The sequence below is a fragment of the Talpa occidentalis genome, unplaced genomic scaffold, assembly GCF_014898055.3.
Source record: "Talpa occidentalis isolate TD23 unplaced genomic scaffold, MPIMG_talOcc4v2.1, whole genome shotgun sequence".
Lineage (NCBI taxonomy): Eukaryota > Metazoa > Chordata > Mammalia > Eulipotyphla > Talpidae > Talpa > Talpa occidentalis.
In genome coordinates, this window is record NW_026555331.1 from 141,205,522 (window position 1) to 141,229,077 (window position 23,556).

At 39.1% G+C, this 23,556-nt stretch overlaps 1 protein-coding gene across 1 annotated transcript in view; it reads right to left on the reverse strand.

Moving 5' to 3' along the window:
* The window catches only part of CHCHD3 (coiled-coil-helix-coiled-coil-helix domain containing 3), a 256,091-nt gene that overhangs the window by 84,879 nt on the left and 147,656 nt on the right, over positions 1–23,556 (reverse strand). Inside the window, exon 5 of the mRNA XM_037513381.2 lies at positions 6,050–6,133. Within this exon, the coding sequence (XP_037369278.1) occupies positions 6,050–6,133 (84 nt within the window). The remainder of the gene's footprint in view (positions 1–6,049; positions 6,134–23,556) is intronic.

Sequence of the window (23,556 nt, forward strand, 5' to 3'; positions counted from 1 at the left end):
TGGAAAAAAAAAAAAAAAAACAAACATTTCGAGGTTACTCAAACTACATTTCCCATTAGAAAATTCAAAGAGGTTAATAGGAAAGCCAGTGCATTTGAAGGACTTGTTGAATAATGAATTAAGGATAAGACTCTTCTATCCACTACAATGAATTGATTTTTTTCCCCCAGAAAAGAAAATAGAAGAAAAAAAAGTTCCTCCTGTTTGCTACTTTTGGAACATCTACCACAATAAAATTCTTTTATGGAGACAGGTAAGAGCACAAAAGGGTTCACTCTTTGAAGCTCAGTTATAAATAACTATGTCTAGTACAACAAAAGATAGGGTGATACTGGGCCTTATTAATTTTTCTCCCTAACAATTAACATTTATTTGAACTATCATTACTTGTTAATGATAAAAAATTGAGAGCAACTCAAGGTACATGCTGCAAACCACTTTCCTGAAACGTTTGTCATTTGCAATGGTGTATAATTAAAAGTGACATTGGCTTCTATTGTCTTTCACATCTAGACTTCTAGACCATAGCTGTTCCTGCAATTCTGATAACCATGGGAAAGCTGTCCTGATTTCAAGATGAACGAGGAAGCCAAGTGTCAAAGGAATGATCTCCCTCTAGGTTGACAAATGCAAACAAGCACAAGCTATCAAGGCATAGCTATTGATTCCATACATTTATGCTTTTAATAATTGTGTTCAGTTTTCCTATGTCACACTGCATGGCCAAAGCATACACACATTTAGTACATATGAGCTATCCACATGACCTAGAATTATTGACAACTATTCAGAAAGCACTTTGGGGGGAAGGGAACTAGCAAAGGTTTTTTTTTTTTTTTCCCAAATTCCATTAATTGAGCTTATTATTTTATTTCCCGAGACTCAAAAAGAATTTTGTTTCAGTATGTCAGTCTGAGTGGTCCAACTGCAATTCTATCCTATATTAACCCCATTGAAGAGGCTGACCCAGGTCATTCAATGAATTATTTTTATAATGACAGACTTCATCTGGTAGTAAAAATGCATCATAATTTCTTCTCTTAAAGGAGCACGCTGAGCTGACAGTAACCTGTTCTGTGGTCATGTCTCTTTATTACCACTGTTGGCATTAGTGTTCCCCAAGCTTTGCACAGAGGAATACAGAAACGAAGGTACTAACTACAAAGAAGTCGAGCCATCAAAAAAGGCAATTAATCATACAGATGAGCCCGACACTATGATGTAAGAGAAGATGCGGAACCCGCTCTAAGTAAAAGGCTTTTTAAACTTGTTCATTCGATGTAAGCATGACCTTAAAATTTAATTAGCCACTCTCCCCACAGGTGATGAACTGGTAAAGTACTTTTCTTCTTAATGACAATTTATTTTTCACCATTCTTCTTTGCATTACTCTTTTGCCTGGCTTGCATAATTCCTTCTTAATTGTATGGGATTGACTGCAGTGTGTATGCAAATAGCTACTGAAATCCAGAGGAGCCTGGAAACTAAAAGCAAGACACACTCACTACCCTGTTGATCTGAACATTGTAACTGCCTCTAACTAAGCTCTCTGATCTCCCTCAGTTCTTCAAGCCACCAGGGCTTTTAGAGCTCTCTTCATGCTGTGCCAGACCCCACCATTCTTAAGAATGCCAAGAGCAAAGTGGATTCAATCGAGCAAATCGATTCAAGTTCATAATTGAGAAGTCAGACATGCAAGACACACTAATCATCAAAGAACTCCATGTCTCCTGAGGAGAGAGGGGTCCTTCCTCTTGGAAGACTCCTGGGAGAATCTGGACTCTGTCTTCTCACACCAAGGTATCAGCCCTCCCTCTGACCTTCCTCCCTCTTAGTGTTAAGAGGTTACTAAAAAATAAATTTTCCTGGAAACAGGCAGGCAATCCAGATTCTAATGAAACTATCAGTGTATAAAGTATGTTTGCTTTCAGAGATGGAATAAAATGACCATCCTGTATCAACACCATAAACATGACTGACTGAATGAATGAATGAATGAATGAGTGAGTGAATGAATGACCAAATGGCTCAGAAACACTTGTAAAATGTTTGAATGACTGTGGATTTCTTCAAAATAAAAGAAGCACAACTAGATACTAAAATAACTCTTAGGGGTATCATGCTGTAGTTGCTGGGTAATAAGACCTTATTTATTCCCTTTTGGTCAAATTTTCCCAGAAAGTGCCAAGTCCTGGGGAGAAAATTATGCATTTTGGAGGCTTCTCACTTTCAGGTTATGAGATAGTATCAATCAAATTGTAATATCAGAACCTAAAAAGTTGTCTTGGAAGCCAGAAAGAGCTAACTTAACGCCCAAAGAACTAACAAAACAATCAGCAGGGTTTAATGTCTTAAATGCAGATAGTAAAGATAGTGCTGGATAATGGCTAAAAGCTCAGGTGTTGGATCTGGCTCAAGCCCAGATCAGGTTTTGGTTGTGTGTTCTTGGGCAAATTACTTTAAGCCTTAGGCTTTTCATCTAAACAGGCCTGACAGCCTCATAGGGTTGTGAGGATAAAACAAAATAATCCACATAAAGAGCCTATCACAACAAAAATGCTCAATAAACATAACTGTCATGAGGCTAGAAACATCAAGATATTCAAAGTCAAGCTTCTCTCAGGGATAGGTTTAAACCCTTGATTGGAATGATCAGCGAAGGCTAAACATTTTGTGGATATTTAAAAATCATTCACTCACTGCTTAGATATAACTTTAAGGTAGAAGTTAATTAATCTAGGATTCATTCAATGAACTCCTACTCTATGAGTTCTGGAAAATACAGAAATGAAAAAGGGACCTTTGCTCTAAAGGGGTTTAGAACATAAGCACAGATAGTTAGTGATGATTATCATAAATAATATGCAGCATTATAAGGAGAGGCATTAGTGAGAATTCCCTGAGGACTATGGGAAGAGTTCTTAAAAACATTAGAACCTGAAAGCTGCCCCAGGCTTCCTCTCATCAAATCACCAGCCAGGAATTAATACTCTCCAAGTTCCTTCCATCAACAAGCAGGAATTACTATCCAAGTCTCTTTCAGGAAGGCCACACACCTAAACGTGATACCTTAAAATAGAAACATTTATTTCACACCTATGTCAAGGTTGATAAGCTGGCGACATTTATAGTGAAATAAGGACCTGAAAGGCATTTCAAATGGCTCTGACCTTTCTCAGTAAATAGTGTTGCTTTGGAATAGTGATTCTAGGAAGGGTGAAACTGGTGTCTGGTTAAACTATACTCATTACTCCTCAAGAGTGAGTGAAAGCCAAAAATTATCTCAGCTTCCTGAAAAACTAGCCAAGATAAATACCTGGGAAGAAGATAGTCCACTCACATATGGAAATACCTGATAGTTTACTGAAACAGGCCCAAGAGGGAGACCAAAATGTAGTATAGAACCGAATGTGCTATACTAACATGGTGGACCTCAACATCTGAACAGAAATTTGCATCAAGTCAAAGAAAACGCATAGTTCAAGTAATACGATTATAAGTCACCAATGAGTGATCATACAATTTCCGTCTTTTTGTTATTCTAGTTGATGGACAGATGACAGTGAGGGTGAGGTCATCTTAGAGATTACTCTTGGAATGATTCTGTAAAAGACTCCTTGATGTCCCCTTTCTATTCATGAAATACCACCAGGTATCTAGTTTATGGTTTCGTCATTTCATTTGGTTAAAAGAGAGAAAGATTACGTGTCTATTTTTTTTTTTAAGATTTATTTTTTTTATTTATACAAGGACTAGGGTACAGTCCAGAGGTGTGGGAGGGTGAGAGGATTCACCAGAGACAGAGTGGGGTGCAGAAAAGGCAGATGGACTGAAGACACTGCTGAGGGTAGCAGTGGGCGAGACAGGAGAGGTCTGCCACGCCATGTGGGTATCTCCCTGGCCAGCCAGGAATCAAACCCATGCTGCAGAGGCTGCAGACAGCTTCATAGCGCTGCACTCAACCCTCTGAGCCACTGGAGAGGCCCTATACCAACTTTTGAACCACAGATAATGTGGATTTCATAGCACCTCAGATGATTCTGCAAAGTATCACGTTATAATCATTCTTTTTCTTACATTATGCTATTCGATATAGCACTTTTACATCTTCTAACACAGTGTAGAGAAGTCCTAATAGATATGGCCCGATGCTTTCACTGTCATCACAATATAAGAGGAACCCTTTTTTACAATCTTTTACATTAAATCCAGAAAATGCTTCAACATTAGAGAACTAAATGTCTCACAGATGTTCTTAGATGAACTCTGATTGGACAAAATACAATTTAGACACTTCAGAAAGGGCAGTATAAACAGAACCAAGACTTTACAGAAATGAGCAGAAGATACCAGGAAGTTAGGTAATACTATTTTTAAGAAAATCAGATCTTGTACGTAGGGGAAGTAAGTAGCTATTCTTTATGGACAGACGCTTCCATTTCTTAAGCTCTTGCAGTTTTTCAAGGGGTTTTTAAATACATCATGTTATCTGGTTCCCCCTAATAATTCAGAAAGGTAAGCAAGGAACTGGGCATTATCCCTACTTTATAAAGACCCAGAAACCTTAAGAGATTAGGTTGATGAAAGAACCAGATGACAAGGTCATGAAATATGGGGTGGCATGCCTTTTCAGGTTAGTGTTTTTGTTTTCTTTGGAAAAATATATGGTATATGTTTTTAATTTTTTTTGTGGAAACACCACACTGTTCTCCATACTGGCTACACCTGCTGACGCTCACCAATAGTGCACAAGGTTTCCCTTTTCTCTAGTTACTTGCCCAAATTTATTATTTCTTCTTTTGTTTTCTTTCCCTCCATAACAGCCATTCTGGCAGGTGTGGGTTTTGTTCATTTTCTTCACTCGTCTATCCCTGCACTAAACCAGGGCCTAATGATATTGTGGTCAAGCAGAAATAGGCTGAACAAATGAGCAAAAGGTGCTAATATCTACAAGCCCCCAGTTCAGTGAAATCTAGAGATGGGGCAACACATTAACACCTAAATAACTACACTAAATGGGGCTTAATAGTTTATTTCTTATTTTACCTACTTTCTTACTGAGCATCCTATTCTAAACAAATCAAATTGAGGAGGTTCTCAGTCAAAGGGAAGAGAAAGCTTTGTAACCTCATGGCTGATGTATGAAATTATTCCACGCAAATTTACTTTATAGAACAGTGGCACTGAGCAGGTGTTCAAATGCCCCTTCTTAAGCCTCCTTTTATGTCAATTTTCTCCCCTGTATCTCTGTCAAATTAAATTCTAGGTGCAAGGTGACCAGAGGTACTGCCCCTTGTCTTCTCACTAATCCTTCTTAAGACCTCCTTTTCACTGTCTACTCTCAAGAGTCCATTTTTAGGGGCCTCCCTGGTGGAACAGGGGTTAAATCTTAGTGCTATCAACCTATCGCCAGCCACTGTGGCATGAGTTAGAATCCCGGCCAGGGAGCTGACCCACATGGCACAGCAGACCTCTCCTGTCTCATCTGTTGCTCCCCTCAGCAGTGTATTTCAGTAGATCTGCCTGTTCTGCTCCCCACTCTGTCTCTGGTGAATCCTCTCACACATATAACCATCCCTGCACCTCTGGTCTGCACCCCAGTTCTTGTACTCCTAAGAAAATACAATAAATCTTTTTTAAAAAAGAGTATATTTTTAGCTACAAAGCAATGAAAGTGTGTTCACAAGGTTAATGTGGTCTTTAAAACAATACTATTCCTGCCAACATGGTCAAGTTTAGTCACTGCTGGGGAGAATTAAGAGGAGCATGCCACTGTTTAATCTGGAGGCAATGAAGTTTCAAAACACATCAGGAAACTATTTGGGGAGAACTGAGTAGTAAAGTGCCCCCAATGAACCAAGAACACAATCATACCCAAACCTATCAAAGTAGAAGGAACAGAGAACAATCTACCGATGTGGTGGCTATACTTCCTGGCCACTTTTTAACTAGGAAAAACAGTCACAGTTCTAAAGTATTGGTTTTTAAAATAAATATCTGGGGAAACTGCAGATGTGGTAAGAGAATCAATGATAAGAAACAGTCATACCCGTTCCTCCAGTCTAGCCAGCTGCTCTTTGTAGAATGCATCCTGCTTCTTGATCACCCGATCCTTCTCTTCCAGCTGCCTAGCCTAAAAAAAGAAATAACAACATACTATATCAAGAAAAAGCAGCAACAGCAAAGCAAAAGTCAAGCATAAGTTGCATTAGAAACAAGTATACAAAGTGGAAGATTTTTGCCATCTATTAGGTCTCTGCCACAGAAAAGCATTAATAAGATGATGATTGCTGTATTTAAATGTAAAGAATGAGTCTACATTGTATTTTTTTTAATTTACTGTAACAGCTGTGTCCTACTTTGTCCAAACTTACTGGGAAATGTCAGAATACAGTACACAGTTTAATTTCACTTCTCTTTTGAAAAGTAATTTCAAGGATTAATATTTTGCACAGTAAAACTTTGACTTTATTCTGGGTATAAGATAAGGTCTTTCCTTCTTGAATGACACAAAAAAGCCTATATAACTTTTTAGACATAAACCTTGTATTTTGAGAACCCTAGAATCACAAAACCAGCATAAAAATTTATGCATCATTCCACCTTTTATAATGAGGTAACTGTCTTTGGAGGGAATGGGCAAAAACTACCATACCTGTGCGTTTGAATAATTAAGATAATAATAATAATGAAAATAATAAAGGTAGTTTTAAAGCACTCATGTATCCCACTTCTAATTTATGAGATATTTTTTACAAAATTAAATTCAGGTAAAACATTTTTGATTTTTTTTTAAAAGCTTTTACTTATTTATTTATACACGCACTGGGTATAGTCAGAAGCGCGGGAGGGTGAGAGAATTCACCAGAGTGGGAAACAGAACAGGCAGACTGATGATACCTGCTGAAGGGAGCAGCAGGCGGCAGGAGAGACCTGCGCGCCATGTGGGACCCTCGCAGGTGGCCGAAGATCAAATTGGTGCTGCAGAGCCTGCGGGCAGCTTCGCAGCCCAGTGCTCAACCGCTGCGCCACCGGGGAGGCCCACATTTTTGATTCTTGAAAAAATAATTTTAAGATGGTTACATATGTTTTTCAAGATTAGTTAAAAAAAAAAAAAAGCATCTCCCAAACTGGTGTTTGTATCCTGACCATTGTGCTTAAGTGACCTTTATCTCCAAAGGAATAGACTAGCACCCATCACCCCATGTTAGAAAAAGTTTTCATGTATTTTTATTCAGTGCATGTTGAATATATACCAGACTAGAAATTTTAAGATATGAAGCAAGGATATATATTTTAGCCTGCCCATCCTCGTGCCAGACATACTACATATTTCTTTAAAAGGTGATCAAGTGTTGCCTGGCTCACCCCAGGTAAGGGGACTGTCCACCTGGTCACCTTTTTATGTGAACCCATTTGCACAATTACAGGTTGTTATTTTGCTACTCACTTTGACTTCCATGTCCTGCAGCATGTTGAAAACAAACAAACAATTATTTAACAATGTAAGTACCATTTTCTCTTAATGTCACAGAGAAATCTGATGGATAAATATCTATATAAAATGGAAAGTGAAAGCAGCAAAGTAAAAAAAAAGAGAACTTGCTTAATTTGAGACACAGTTAAATGTCACTGTGCGGTTATAGTTTGAACAGAAGATTTCAGTGAAAAGTTCATGCTTCTTTAAAGCATGTGAATAAATAAAAACAAATACAATATTAAGATCAGTAAAAAATGAATTCAGCTGCAAGTACACAGTCTATGGTTTGTGACATGACACAGTAAAAACCGCAATAGTCTATGAGGAATATAAAAGAAAAAATAGAGAACGAATTTTGACAAAGCTGTAATGTGAAAAGATGCATGATTATATGAGCTAACAATAAAAGATCTTTTTAAATTTATACATGACCCAAACCATAAATAAAGGAGAAGAATAGACTTGTGAGAACCTCCATAAATTAAATACATTATTAAATCAAATTAATAAGTAAGTGAATAAGCAAAGCAAGAGAAATTTCAGCAATGTGTCCATCAATGTGGTTAACATATAGAACATTTGAAATATAAGCTCCCTTCTTCCAAAAAAGAATCAAAGGAAAAATACACAAATGACAAAAATAACACAAGAAAAATTCAACCGCTTAAGAAATCAAAGAATAAAAATGAAGTTCCATTATTTGCCTATCAAACCGACAAAAATATAAAATGATAATATCGGCAAGGTAAGAAAAAACAAGTTCTTCTATACACTGGTGGTCAGAAAGTAAACGGCTACATCTATCCCTTAAAATCAACTTGACAAAATGTAACACCTTAAAAATGCTCTGAGATCTAAATACTCCTCTTTTAGGATTTAAGTAATTTATCTTGTTTGGATTTATTTGGGTTGTTTGCTATTTCCAAATTTCTATAATAGAAAATTATTACTTCTGTAATCAGAAAAATATTTTGGCAATTATGGCAAAATGCAAAGATGGTCACAACAAGGCTGCTTAGAATTGCAAAGAAAGAAAAACCAATCTAATGACTAACTAAAAATATAGTCAACATATTTTAAAGAAGAAAAGACCATAAGCAGAAGGGTCAGAATTTTCTCTTTCCTTGTAGAGAGGGAAAAAAAAGACGAAAAGGCTATTCAACAAAATGTCAACAGAAGTTATGCCAGGGTAGAAAGCATGTGGGTAGTTTCTGATTCCTTTTGTTTCCTTATATATTCCAAATTAAAAACATACATACTTTGTAGTCAGTCAAGGGACAAAGGAGTAAATTTTTCGGGGTGAAGAAACTATTCTGCTGCCAGATTATGGTGGTGGCTACACAATGGGATACATTTGCCAAAACTCATAGAACTACATATCACAAAGAATGAAATTAATTAAATTTGTAAGTGAATATAAAGCACATGGAAGTAACTACATATAAAGATATGAACATATGCGTGTATCTATCTTCATTCTTGTTAATATGCTCATCACTTGGACAATTTTACTTCCAGGTACTTAATTCTAGGAAATATTGAGAAACACAGCCAGAACTATTTAAAGTAACAACAACAAAGACAGCAAAAAAGTGGTTTGTGAAAATGAGCAGTGACAGAAGACTAAAGATTTTAGTCTCATCATAATGATTAAATATTAAAAGCCATGGAAAAACACTAATTTAATAGAGTAAGATTTTAAAAACTGAATATACAAGGCAGGGGAAAAAACAGGTCATAGAATAGCATCGATAGTAAGTTCCTAATTCTGTTTAAGAAATTTGGGGGAGGGGAAACAGAACAGAGAAACCGGAGCGGTTGAGAGCCTGGCCATATACACACGGAAAATGTGCCAAGGACACTAAGAGTACAGTGGATAACAGCCTAGTGGGCTTTTTTTTTTTGGACTGTACTTATTTCCCATTTTTCTACAATGAATAGCTATTACTCCTATAATCAGAAAAATATTTTCAAACATTAATATCACATACATTTATCCTTGACTAAAAGAAGAAAACATAACAAAATACAAAAGCTAAAAGAGTGAAGTAGTGAAACTATAATAGGAACCAAAAAATTGTTTTAACAAATTGAACAGTTATTTATAGCATGGAAATTATTTTACCTACTAAATCCTTAATGTATTAGCACTTGATTTTCTCTTCTATTCAATGTCTGAGATTTCCCACCATGGTTCTTAAAACATTTGCACTGAATAATGTTTCTTTTGTTCACATGTAATTGCACAGTAAGATTTTTTTTTTTAATGCAAAGAAAATGTAATGGATATTCTATTAAGGCTATTTAGGAAACAATGAGAGAATTCAATATTACAAATATATTTTTTGAGCCTACTGAGGACACTATTTTGAGTAGTTGATGATAAACTGAAGGCAGGCAGAGATATCCTTATTCATTTTTCTAAGGCACAATCCTTGAAAACTTTGACAGCAACACACCCAAAGGTCTGATGTGCACACTTGGGAGGGGCGGCTTCCAAAGACTTAAAACAGCCAAGGACAGGCTAACATCACAAATCCTTCGCTAGGCTGCCAAAGAATCAATAGTCTGAGATGCACTGGGGAGACTAACGAAGCAGGAAACATGGCCACGCTCCTTTAATGGCACATTGCTGCGTAACGGTTAATGTGATGCGGGGAGGGAAAGTCACACAATATGAATCCAGAAACTTAAATACGTCTGCAATACACTGACCAAGCTAATAGCTGCCGAGGATGGAGAGTCACACGCAAGTTAAGAAAAGGCAGCGAACAGAGTGCAAGGAAATACAACTTCCTTGTATAACTGATGCAGAATCATTTTAAACGAACAAGTGAAATAAAAAATGATTACAACATTATTTGTTGTGATAGCAGACTCGTTTTTTTTTTGGGGGGGGGGAATGAATATAAAAGGTTTCCCCCCATCTCCTGTTCACTACCCTTCCCTCTCTAGGAAATGTGTACTTTCCAGATCCTGTTAGATATGGATGGAATAGCATGAGTGGACTTGAAAATATGACAGAAGGTGCTTCAATGGATCATACTGAAAAACTAGAACATCCCATATGCAAGAGAAACAAAGAAAATAAGGAAATCAAGTTTCTTTAAGAAATCCAACAAATACTTTGATTCCTCCCCACCTTGACATTTCAATGTTTTAACTCAGTGTTGGTGGCTAGATTGAAAATGAAATATATATCCATTTAATTCCTTAAAGACTGGCTTCTTTTCAGAAGGGACTTGAAGGTAAGACAAGAGATATTAATAAGGTTGACAGGAGAGAAAACTGGGATCATGGATATGGCACCTGGTGCAGGTAGAAACTTTACCTTCTCGCCTATGTTCCTAGGCAAATGTTCATAGCAAACAAAACCTCTTGGCATGGTAGCTCAATCTTCTTTGGCCTGGTTGCTTCTGGGGACTGAGGTCTGGCCTAGGGCACATGGCCTTCAGAACTGAGTGACATCACAATCACTTAGCTCGGAGACGATGTCATTACTTTATGCTTTCGGGCAGTACAGGCATGCTAAAGAAAGATTCTGTACTGTGGGAAAGCTTGTACATCTTAAATGACAAAGTTCCTTGAAAAGACAGTGCTGAATTCTAGTAACTCAAGGTAGAAAACAAAGCAGGAACCCGCTCTGTTTTCCACATGATGGTACTATGAGAAAAGGCAACAACTCTAAATTAACATAAACAAGAAATCCCTCTACCTACATTTCCTATTATTCTAAATCTTGTAACAAATCTGAAAGGGACATATAAGAAACTGGGAAAGATTTACTCATTCACAATGAATAATCTGTGGTAGGCAAAACCCATCAATCTATCTTACAAAACATATAAGCAAATAAGAGCAGGAAAAAGAGCTTTAATCCTTGTGAGAACTACATAAGAGGTACAATACACAAGAACCTAATAAAATTATTTGCTGACATAAAACAAAGAGAATGAAATATCCAAGGGGGTTGAACCATAAACTTGTAAGGTGATATTACATTTAGAAGCTATAGAACATGATCACTGTGAATATCAATTAGCTGTAACAAAATAATTAAAGTAGCCATGTATTCAATTAGCTGAATACTAGACTTTCGTTATAAATGAGAAATTACATAGGGTTCACTGAATCTTTATCAAGTGGCATTAATAAACAAAGAATTATGCTCAAAGCACTATTTTTCAAACCATACCAGAAGCTGACCTTCAAAAGAGTAACTTATCTAGGTAGATTTAAATGATATCCAACCTATTACCAACTTTAGCATACTTTACAATGACTACTTAGAGACATAAGAGCAAATTCTACCATGAAATGTTAAATTATACTTGTGTCTCTGAACCAAATCTGAATATAGACCAAGCGAGGAAAAGTATGAAGACCATTTTTCCAATAGACTTCATAATCCAGAGTCTGGAACTCACGTCTGAGTCACCAGGATTTGATGAAGCTCATTTGTTACCATTTGTTTTGTCTTCCCAAGAACAACTTAAAGCACATTTAACCTTTCTTTCATAGTAGTAACGAACTGTAAAAGGCCTGCTGAATACCTTTAATGTGTCCTATGGTACTCTGGGGGACTCTGCTTATTTTCATGCAAAAAGAAAGCAGAGGCAGAGGTAAAGATAAGTGGTTTTTGAAATTAAAAAGTAAAGTCAACAATGAATGAAGAGAGGAGGTTGTTAGGTACTACATTTGGAAAGGAAAGTGACCTGGAGGTGCTTTGCTTTAAATTTTTAAGAAGTTCTCTCATAACAATTGTACAGATCATGGTATTTAACAAAAGAAGCAAAATGAAGCGCTAGAGGGAAACAGAAGTGATTGTACAAGGTATCTTCTACAGCTTTAGACAGGAAGAAACTTTACCACAGAATCGCTTCTCCAAGTTTTCCAAGTTAATTTACAACTTATGAGCACTAAAAAACACTAGGAAACCCACTTGATGGGGAGTCAGGGGACCGGGGATGCCCACTCTAGCTCTGCTAAATCACCACATGACCACGCACCAGCCCACCCACAGCCCTATCTCCTTCAACACCCCCTCGGGTGTTACTTCCTTCATGGAGCATTTGCCAAGCCATCCTCCAGCTGCCTTTCCCATTTTGACACTTAACAAAACTTTTCAGCATTTCTCAGGCACCTGCTTGGAATTTGTCTTGCATTATGTAGACATTGTTTCTATCTCTTTTCAACTATAAATTATCTGACTCTTTGGTTTGACCTACATACAGGTACAGAGCCCAGGTAGGAGCTAAACCTACACTTTCCACACAGGAATCTCAGGACATAGTGGCCAAAACACAAAAAGTACATTGTGATGGAAAGTTTGCAAGAAGTGATCAGCTTTTGAGAAGAAATGTGTCAACACCCACAGACCTACCTCATAGCACTGTAGGACTCATGGTGCACCCCATGTCCATGCCTTAACTAAGCTCTGAGCCTCGCACTGCCACAATGTCAGTAAAAAAAAATATATTACCTCCAAGCCAGGAGTTCATATCAGAAGCTCAAAAGGGGAAGCTCAAAAGTCAAGGCAGCCACCCAAGGTCCTCACTCACCTGTGTCTTTCTTGATCCACAGTGATTCTGTGCAGTTGGCACAGTGATTGCTGGAAATGAGATCTCATTTGTGAAAATCATTTGTTGACCCATATGATCAATGTTGGATATAACTCCTTACTAGTAAAATAGAAACTACTGGGAAGATATAAGGGCTAACTAACAAAGATAATTCTACCTCTATTGTGTAAAGAACTGGAGACATTAGGAGAATGAGGCCTGTGGCTTTCTTTACTTTTAGGGATTCTGGGTTTATAGTGCACTGAAATGACTCAGCTCAATGAGTTCACCTCATCACTTAATTCCTCAACAGTTCTGCATCAGCCACTGGCTTAAGACAGAGATTCTCACCTCTGGTCCTACTGACAATTTGGGCAAGACAATTCTTTGTTGCAGAGAGATGTCCCATGTTCTGTGGGATGTTCAGCAACATCCCTGGCCTGGAAGACAGTACACTATGCCCAGCCTGTGCTGTGACAGCAAAAAGGTTTCTGGATGTTGCCAAATGTCCCCTGGAAGGCAGGGTTGCCCCCAGTTGAGAACCATTGGTCAAAAGCTGGTTTTCTGAAGTCAACCATAAGCACCCTTGTCTACCTCAGGTGACCCCTTCCTATACTGAGAGCACTTGGGAGATGAGAGAACCGGAATACTGATGAGTTTCACAGAACAGGTTATATGAATCATTTGTACCTGCTTACAAAAATTAATAAATTCTTGTTCAACACATGCCTGCACGTTTTGTACAGTTTGGCTGGAGACTCGCTTGCATTATAAGCTGGATTGAATCACAAAGGTATAAAGTAGGAAAAAGCTTTAGGAGTGACTCATATATATACATATGTATGTAAAGTAATGAGTCAAATCCCATTGAGACAAAATTGGGAAATTCAATTCATTAACTTTGTAACTATGGAGAAAAAGCATAAAAAAGGTACCTAAGTTCTCTCTTTTCTACAGCTCTTCTAAAAACTGAATCAACAGCCACATAACATACAATATTCTGAATCTGTTTCACTGTGTTTGGTCCAGCAGAACTGATGATACCCAATTGACAAGCACTGGTACTGGGTGTAGAACACGTGTTCTGCTAAGGGAGCGACAGCACCAGTCCTGTTGTTAAAGATTTTAAAAATCATTCCTGAGAACAGGCCTACTGTGATTCCATTATAATTTACTAGCTTCATGTTACAAAGCAACATGATATTTCAATGTGAAATTTCAACATGAAAGGTGCCTGAAATACATCACCTCATCAGTTCAGTGTCATATACTCTGTGCGCCTCTCCCAAAAGCCATTTAAAAAAGAATATCCATCACAACACCCAGCACATAAGAAATATTACATAAATGCTAAACCAAAAGTGCAATGAACTGTAAGAGGTTCAGCGTTGTCCAACCTGCAGTGTTATCTTTTTTGATGGCACTAGCTTTAGCTACTGCGTGTTCATGAAAGACAGAAGAGATTCTAAACATGCATCAAGTCTGAAACAAGGACCATGTTGAATTGAATGCAGCAACTGAATAAAAAAGAGTTCCACAAGACTGAGTTCTAGAAAATAAATAAGGACTCTACGTCAAAGAATCATTAGCAAGCCCAGAAACTAATGATAAGAATTATAATTGAAAGAAGAAAAAACTGCTTAATAGGACTATATTTAATAAAAGGACACTGATTACATGGGCTTAGAGCAGGAAAAGACTTTTTTTTATCGAGTCCACCTGCAGGGTATTGGTGTTAGGAACCCTAAATGGGGTCATTTCTTGTAAAAGCAGAGAGGTCTCAAGTCTAGACCACAGCTGCCAGGGTACCAAGCATTTGGAGTTTGTGTAGCTTAAGGCACAATTATCCTAAAATGTCTCTATCTTCTTATTCCATAATGTGGGGAATAATACTACCATTTCCAGGCACTTATATATAATCTTGTTTTACCATGGAGATAAAAAATCTCAGATGCTGTTCTCTAATACAGACACTAGTGAAACCACACTAACTGTGCCAAGGCATTTCACGTCACTGATCTGACAAATAAACTGGACAACAAGGAGACAATTACTGCACTTGTGAATTCCTTTCCTTTCTAATAACTTGTGTTTGCTCAATTTAAATTTAGGCTTACTTTTGGGGACCAGTTGGCCAGAGTCTATCTCTTCTCTTGCCATCTAGCGCACATCCAATGCTGGAAAAAAAAATCTAGAGATCATCCAGCACGTTTTAAAGGGAGCAAGTGAGGCTCCAAGTTTCCTGTTGACTCAGAGAATTCTTTAAGGTCAGAGAGGGAGCTGGTTCTGGGGACTCTTGATTGCAATGTATTTCCCATCGCTGCCTGGTTTAACTTCTTGTCATGTTGGCTCAACTTTAGAGTAATTCGACACAAAAATGGCTGACCAGACATTTGGAGTTGTTGTCAATACTACTCAATATAAACAGATTTTAAAAGATATCCTACAACAGTTTATGCAGAATATTCTCAAAGTATCTTCAAAAACACCTCTGTATCATGTTAGTTTAGGTCCTCTAATATGAATCAAAACTAGGAGATATTTATTAATGGGGAGGATTAAAAGAGAGAAAGATACCTGTGATGCCTGTGGTGGGAGAGAAAGAAGGAAGCAGACAGCAGGGCAAGCCATGTCCAGCAGAATGGCCCAGCTCTGGCCCCCTGCCATGACTGTCTGCCTAGGGAGAGCATGGCCAGGAAATGAACACTGCACTGGAATCCAAAGGTGCAGCAGGCAGTGGTCAGCTAACTGCACCCTGTGCAGCAGCTTCTCTTCTGAACAGAGAGCTGCAGGGCACACCCTCAAGCTGCCACATAATCGGATTTGCTAACCACTACAAAACACATGACAGCAACTGGAAATTTTGGGCAGGTCTCAAGCTTTAACTTCCAATTTCATACAGAAAGTAAACCAGTAAACCAAGAATGAGGCTGTGAATCTGTTCATAGATATCAATTTCCTTAAGAAGTGCTTCCCTCATGCAATCCAGGTTAAGTAGACACAATTGGACCTATGGAATACAGTTTGATCCAGAAATTCTGTGCAGCAGTAAAAGCAACCAGACAGGCACCGGGCAGCTGAAACTTCAATTCCAGTAAGGCTGCTAATTCATGAAGTGATACAACTTCACATGCCTTCTTCGTAAACTAAGGGGAATGTGGTGGAATAATACCTAAGATCCCTCAAACATGCACATGTTAGGCACTTCATCTACCATAACATATCTCCCATTATTCATTTTGAAGCTATTAAATAAGTGGGTCAGAGAAATTCCATAAACAGAATGCCCTGCTGCCAAGGTGCTAGGAAGTTACAAGCACACAAGAAAGAGCAATGGAAATGACCGTGTGAACGTGTGCCCCAGCTGCCAGGGGCAGGCACTGCATGCCAGCAGCACTGCTGCCCTCTGTCTGACTTGGCACCACAGGTGGGTTTGCAACTACTGGAGAAGAGACGGGGCCTTGGCATGCCCTTCGTCGCTTAGCAGTTTTCTGGGGGCTGCCTCCTGAACCAAATACCAGCAGGCAGATTCACATAGGTAAGATGGAGGGTGAAAATGGGTCACTTTCCAAAACAAGTTCAACCCACTGCTGCTAACCTCGTCACACACTCTCATTTTCTACTGAGAAATGACTAAGGCCAGAAAATAACCAGGCACCCTCAATTCATTATGGTGCTTTAAAGAGGACAATGCAGGGGAATTACATCATAGGCACATATATCTTATGCTAATTCAAGAACAAGGGAGACAGGAAAATGCCAGCAGAGGGCAGGATTCCACTTACCCCACGATGGGGCCTGGGCAGCTGTGCCCTCCACTGTCTCCTTTCTGCAAGCCCTCACAGAGGGAACACTGCCTTCCAGGTAAGTGGAGTTCTAGTAGTTCAAGATATGTAACTCCCATTCACAAATCCTTAAATGAAAGTTCACCTTTCATCTGGTGCTCAACTAAAGGAAGCTACTGACCCAATCATAAAAGAAAAAATAGTGCTCAAAATAAATTTGAACAAAAGCAATCATTGCCTCGTGCACTGATTTTGTTCAGCTTTCCTGAGGTATAACTGACAAAATTCACATGACGATTTTATAACTAAAGCTTTTGGTAAGATGTGACTCTTTAAAATATTGGAAAAGTATAAAGATCTTTTTTTGTTTTAGATCTTCAACAATGGCTACTGCCATGAAAGTATATTTCATGATATTCCATTTTTCTCCAAACCTGATAGGGAGGGGATGTTGAAAAGACTCCAGCCTTTGTACAGTCTCCAACTAACCAGGCTACAGCAGTGAGAGATGAGATGGTGGGAATAACTAGTGATAAATTCAAGTCTGAACAAAAGGGAAAGCAGTTTTAAAGATTTATTTATTTTTATTTATACAAGCACTGGGAAGAGTCAGAAGCGCGGGAGGGTGAGAGAATTCACCAGAGCCAGAGCAGGGAACAGAACAGGCAGACTGATGAAATACACTGCTGAGGGGAGCAGCGGCCATGGCAGGAGAGGTCTGTCATGCCACGTGGGACCCTCACGGGCAGCCGGGGATCAAAGTGGCGCTGCAGAGGCTACGGACAGCTTCACAGCCCAGTGCTCAACCGCTGTGCCACCACGGGAGGCCCAGGGAAAGCAGTTTTAGAAAGGACGGATGGAAAGAAGAGAATGCACCCAACCATGAATCACTCTGACAGAAAGAAACAGTACATGAGGTAGGAGGGAGGCAAGTCTCTTCGATTCCTGGATCGAGTTGGTTGAAGGGCAGTGAGAAGACAGCCGTGTCTTCCCAGCACAGACGTCATGCTGCCCAGATGTCTTCTTTCAGGCTCATCTTCTTTCCTTGGGCCTCGCTAGCTTAAACATAGAATTGTTCTCATGCCTATTTGCACACCAGTGGGAGGGGACAATAATGAAGCTGAGAACTCTGAAATCTCAAATCCAGAATCCCTTAACACACTGGAGAGCGTTCTTCACCAGAGGTTTGTTGCCATGAAACAGGAATGGATCTAACACTTAATTACAACTTAAAATCTGTAATACCTGTATTACCTACAGACCTAACACTATCCAATCGCATCAGAAAGTCTCACTCTGTAACAATGTGAAGTGCATAGTACAGTTTTGCATCCTTCTTTTTTATTGGGATCTTATTTTATTTACCGTTACCGTTGCAGACAAGAGACTCTCCTGGGATCCACAGCTGGAACTCCTGTCTGGTGAATAAGGATGGTCTGACTCTTCCCACTAGAGCTTACCAGGCAGACCTTTCCCTAACTTGGGACCCGACAACAAAAAGCAACCTCATAATTTTGACTACTGGGAAGTCAGAATATGATTAACTGTTTGACATGATATCCTGCCTGCTTTATGGGTATAGTTATCATTTTAATCATATAGTATCTTTCTGGCTTAAAAATCATCCTCCTGTGAGTATGACTTTCATTCATCCATCATTAGACCAGATGCTAGAAAGCTCCTAGCAACTGCTCAGATTTAGAAGCTAAGTGATCGGATTCCTGCCCAGAGGAAAGTGACGCTTACCCTCAAGCCTCTTAAACCAAGAGCGAGTATGTTGCATATAAAACGATGATCTGAATGACAAACCATGAGCAACGTTTGGTGCCAAATTTATCAGCGATCAAAGATATCCAGATAAAAGAAGAATAAAGCATAGCCATTTGAAGCAGGAATGTAGCTCAGAAGCCAAGGTCCTCAGATGTGAAAGAATGAATCCTGCACTAGCTCTCCTCTCATAAGATCATATAGTCATGAGTTAAAAATAGAATATAGGTTCCCTTAATTCACATTTTAAAGTGGGTATACTAGGCAGTATCTCAAATACTCTTAAAAACCTGCATAAAATGAATAGATAAATCTTCAAAAAAAAAAAAAAAAAAACCCTGCATGTGGATAAGAAAAAGGAGGAAAGCAGATTAAAAAAAAAAATTCTTATTACTCCAAACACCACTACCAACCTACTCCCCCAGTCCATCCATGTTCTCACTCACACACCCGTGTGTGCATGTAAGAGCATGCATTTGCACAGGTGGCCATCAACAGAGCTTCTAAGGGGCCATTTGTTGCCAGGGAACTTTGTCATTGGAGATGAGCACTGCAGTAGTGGACAAAGATATTATAGACCACAAATCAAAGCAGAAGCATGAAAATATATATGACTGAAAATAGTATCTATGGCTAAACATAAATGCCAAGGTGTATAACCCAATTAGTATGGTAAAAAAAATGTTTTGCTGAAAGCTGTGGCTTGGTCTTTTAAAATTTTACTATATTAGCCAGCTATTCAGTTTTGTTGAATGCTGAATGTTTTGTGATCCCTGCCATTTGTCACCCTGCACAGAATATCCCAGGCTACATAGTAACGAATGAGTGCTTTTTTCTAACTGAGCTAAAAAGACACAGTTTGCTTTGAGAAATAGCTACCACCTGCTATTAATCTGAAACTGAAAACCGGTCTTATAATGACATCTAACAAGTTAACACGCCCCACCCCACACCATCACTTTTCTGAACGAAGCGTGTAAGTGACATTTCATAATCTCCTCAAAAATTAAAAATAAAGTTCTAAAATTAGGTTTCTATTTTACTACTAATAAACTGTAAATGGCATGAGATTATTAAAACCAGACACATGTGTCCCTGCCATGTGACTGGCTGGCTTAAGAGATGAAGGAATTCCGTCCCAAGGCCCCCTATCCATTTCCTTCTTTTTGTCTGGTGTCAGATGACTACAAGCAGTAACGATGAGATGGTCGAGGAAGAGGTGACAATTGGTTGAATGTGTGTAAAAAGACCACGTGGTTGCTCTTTGCAACAGCTGTCTTTTGTCCTACTGGAAGCTTCTGTCACCAGAGGTAGGCTGCATCCTCAAGAGATGCCATGCAACATAAAGCTGTTAATTGATCTAGTCTGCAAATAGCTCCTGGAACATTTTGAAGAGCATTTCCAATTTGGTTGGTACACTGACCTGGCCACTGACTTAAACAGCTCTGACTAAGCCCACAGCCTCGCTCAGATGACTACACGATTCATGACAGTCCATGAATGGTTCTGGATCATCTGAAAGTGTTTCTTCCTCCCCAGAAGAATTAAGTCAAACCCTATTAGCATGCTCACAAATAAAGTTAAATGCTAAAACAACTTATTCACTTGAAGAACAAAATAAAATATCTATTCATTTACTCGATGGGACCTACTTTGTGAAGACGCTCTGTCAGACATGGTACTGGGCACCACAGGCTCTATCAGTAACTAGCCCACTGCATCTCATGCAATGTGCATAAGCCACAACCCCAAAGCTCTGGTTCATACACTGGTTCCCCAACACCCATTCTTGCCTACAAATGTAATGGTTTTGGGAAACTTACAAATTGGGGTGGAGAGCAGAGGTTGCATAAACAAAGAACCACAATGAAAGATAATACATGGCAAGGGATTTATTTAATCAGCTGGACTGAAACTTCAAAGCTGAATGAGTAGGATTTATACAGGCAGAGACAGAGTCAAGGGCCACTGCGAGAAAGGTGGTAGCTAGTGAGGTACTGAAGAGGGAAGACAAGAGGCCTCGGGAGTAAATGGTGGACAGAGGAAATTACAGGAAGGGGGTTGGAGAGTGAGTGGGAACTTGGCTGCAGGAAGATGGATCTGTCTGGCTAAGAGGTCTGGACTTCATCTTGCAGGCCATGAGGGGGTTGGTGGGAGGGCTCTGAAGATTTTTTGAGTGTGATAAAAATGGTATTTCAGGAAGATTAATCTCAGTGAACAGGATGGATGAGAAAGAGGGGAGAATGCCAGTGAAACCACTAAGGGGGCTACTGAAAGGATCCAGGTGTGAGATATTAAGGGGCCTCCATTTCCACCAATTTATGCATTCTGAAGTAAATGCTACTGAAAGATCAGTGGACTGCAAAACTGAAAGAATAAACCTTGCCCCAAATGCAGGGCAAGTATACAAGAGTCGACACAGTGCACACTGACAGCAGTGTCCCCGCAAAAGTCCAAACAGTCATAACCACTGAAGCCATGTAATTTGGAGATAGGCCACTGGTTCATTTAATATACCAAATACTCTGTTCTAAAATAATAATTAAAAAGGAAAATACAATCAATGAAAGAGGAGGAAAATTGTGAGATACCCAATTAGGTATTAGGAATTTTCATTAACCATCACCCGATGATTGAAAACCTGTTATTTAAGATGGTAATTATCCTGTGATCACATGGAAATTACTCCCATGTCCAACTTGATCAAAGTACCAATGTCCTGCCATCAGAAATTTTAATTTGCTAGAGTCTAGCACTAAATTTTAAGTCCTTCATCCTAAAGACTTCTACATAAAAATCTTTCTTCAACTACAGGAAAACTGTAGTTCTAAATATTTAAATATCTTAATAATATCTAAAAATATTCTCAATACCTTAAATACTTTTAAATATTTAGGTATTTAGACATTCTTTGAAAACATCTAAATTTTCAAATACCTTAATTTTAATATTTGCTCAGGGAAGGAACAAGAGTAAGAAAAAAATCCAATACAGCTTAAAAATGAAAAGCTTTGGGCCTCCATGGTGGCGCAAGGGGTTAAGCACCACACTATGAAGCAATTTGCAGCCTCTGCAGCACGAGTTTGATCCCCGGCCCGCCAGGGAGCTACCCACATGGCGCAGCAGACCACTCCTGTCTCGCCTGCTGCTCCCCTCAGCAGTGTGTTTTAGTCAGTGTGCCTGTTCTGTTCCCCACTCTGTCTCTGGTGAATCCTCTCACCCCCTGCATCTCTGGCCTGTGCCCCAGCTGCTGTATGCATAAATAAATAAATCTTCAAAAAAAAAAAAAAGTTGAAGTTTGATCAAACAATAACACAAGCATATAAATAACTATAAAAATAAAAGTAAAATTTGTACACTGGGAACTCCTCAAGGGCAGGAGGTATGTCTTTTGATCTCTGTATGGAATAGAAGCTCCGCATAGGCTTGAGGGATAGATGGATAAGTGGTAAGATTTCCTCTGGCTCCTGCACTTGTCTAACATTGTTCATGTTCCTCACAGACAAGGAAGATTTAGCTAAATGAATATTCTTTATTCCTCAACTTTCTTACACTAATGAGCTATTGGGATTTCAAGGATTGGACTTCTGATAGAGAAAGGTCAGTAAGAAAAAGTGTATTGCTGAAGTTTCCTTTTGTATATCTACCTCCCAATTTAATACCGTACATTGCAGTGTGTCATTTTCTCCACCCCTCTTGTACCAAGAGACAGGTCTAAGTACCCAATATACTAGTTCCATTTCTCTGATTTGACCTGACCCCTTCTAACTTTATCACACTGAACACAGCAGTACATTCTAGATCAATGAGGAGCTAGCAATCACACATTTCCACGACACTTCCATAGTATGGTGGCTAGAACCAAGCATGCCCCCTTCTCCCATGCCCAGGGCAGGCATCACTCATTGAGTCTAAAAGCAGCTACACAATTTCCAACATAGTGCTCTAGGCAGGCATTACCAATCAACTGGACTTTGCTTATAGTTTTCCAGAGAGTTACGCTAACGGGCCTGTCAGAAATGCTATGGGACAAGGAAGAGTGATTTAAGCAGAAGAAAAAGTAGCAAACTAAGAGGGGAAAGGAAAATAAGGAGCAGTAGAAGCAATCACAGATTAGACCCCAAAAGAAGTACAGACCATCCTGAACCAGAAAGCATCAAGGGTTAAAAATAGCCTGGAGAAAATGGACAGAGCAGTTGGAGGAGTTGGGAGCTTTGTGAATATAGAACAGCCATAAATGGTCTCAGCAGCACTCCCAGGATCTAACTGAACACATCCAAGTTGACCCAGATGGAAAGAGAGCACCCCACACTTTGGGAATTGGGGACTGGCAAGGGCAATATGGAAAGGAGTCCCAGCTCAAGAGGTGGTCAGCAGATGACTTCAACTCCCATACAAACAGAACCTGGGGTCAGTCACACCAGAGCATCACGGAAGTTCCAATCAACATCACAGAACAGGAAAGACTACTCTCCAGTCACGTGGGCAGAAGACAGGACGAGGGTTACTTAGTGTCCTATAGAGACCAGCAAACATCAGAATGCAAGTGGGTCAAGATAGATACAGACAAGGGACCCATAGAAAGGTCCAAAGAATCCAAAAGATTGGGCGGCTCAAATTAATTTTATTTTTCTTCTTCCCACAAAAGTCCTATGAGAAACAAGAAGTCTATTGAAGTAAATAACAAGTGGGAAGACACAAGTGTTGTGGGCCGTTGTGTATTAAATTCATGTCGACACTTCAACTTCATCTACCTGCCAGATGAACCCTCTGCGCCCCTCCCCATAGATTCATGCCTTTGAATTGACTTTATAGTAATTGACTGTAGGCCCTTCATAGCCATTTTTTTCTAAACTGTACCCACCATCTATCACCCCAAGCAAGTTAATAAATGTTGAAAGCTTGACCCTATCCAGCAGAACACCTGAGGGATGAGTAAGTTTACTTATAAACTCTGTCCAAA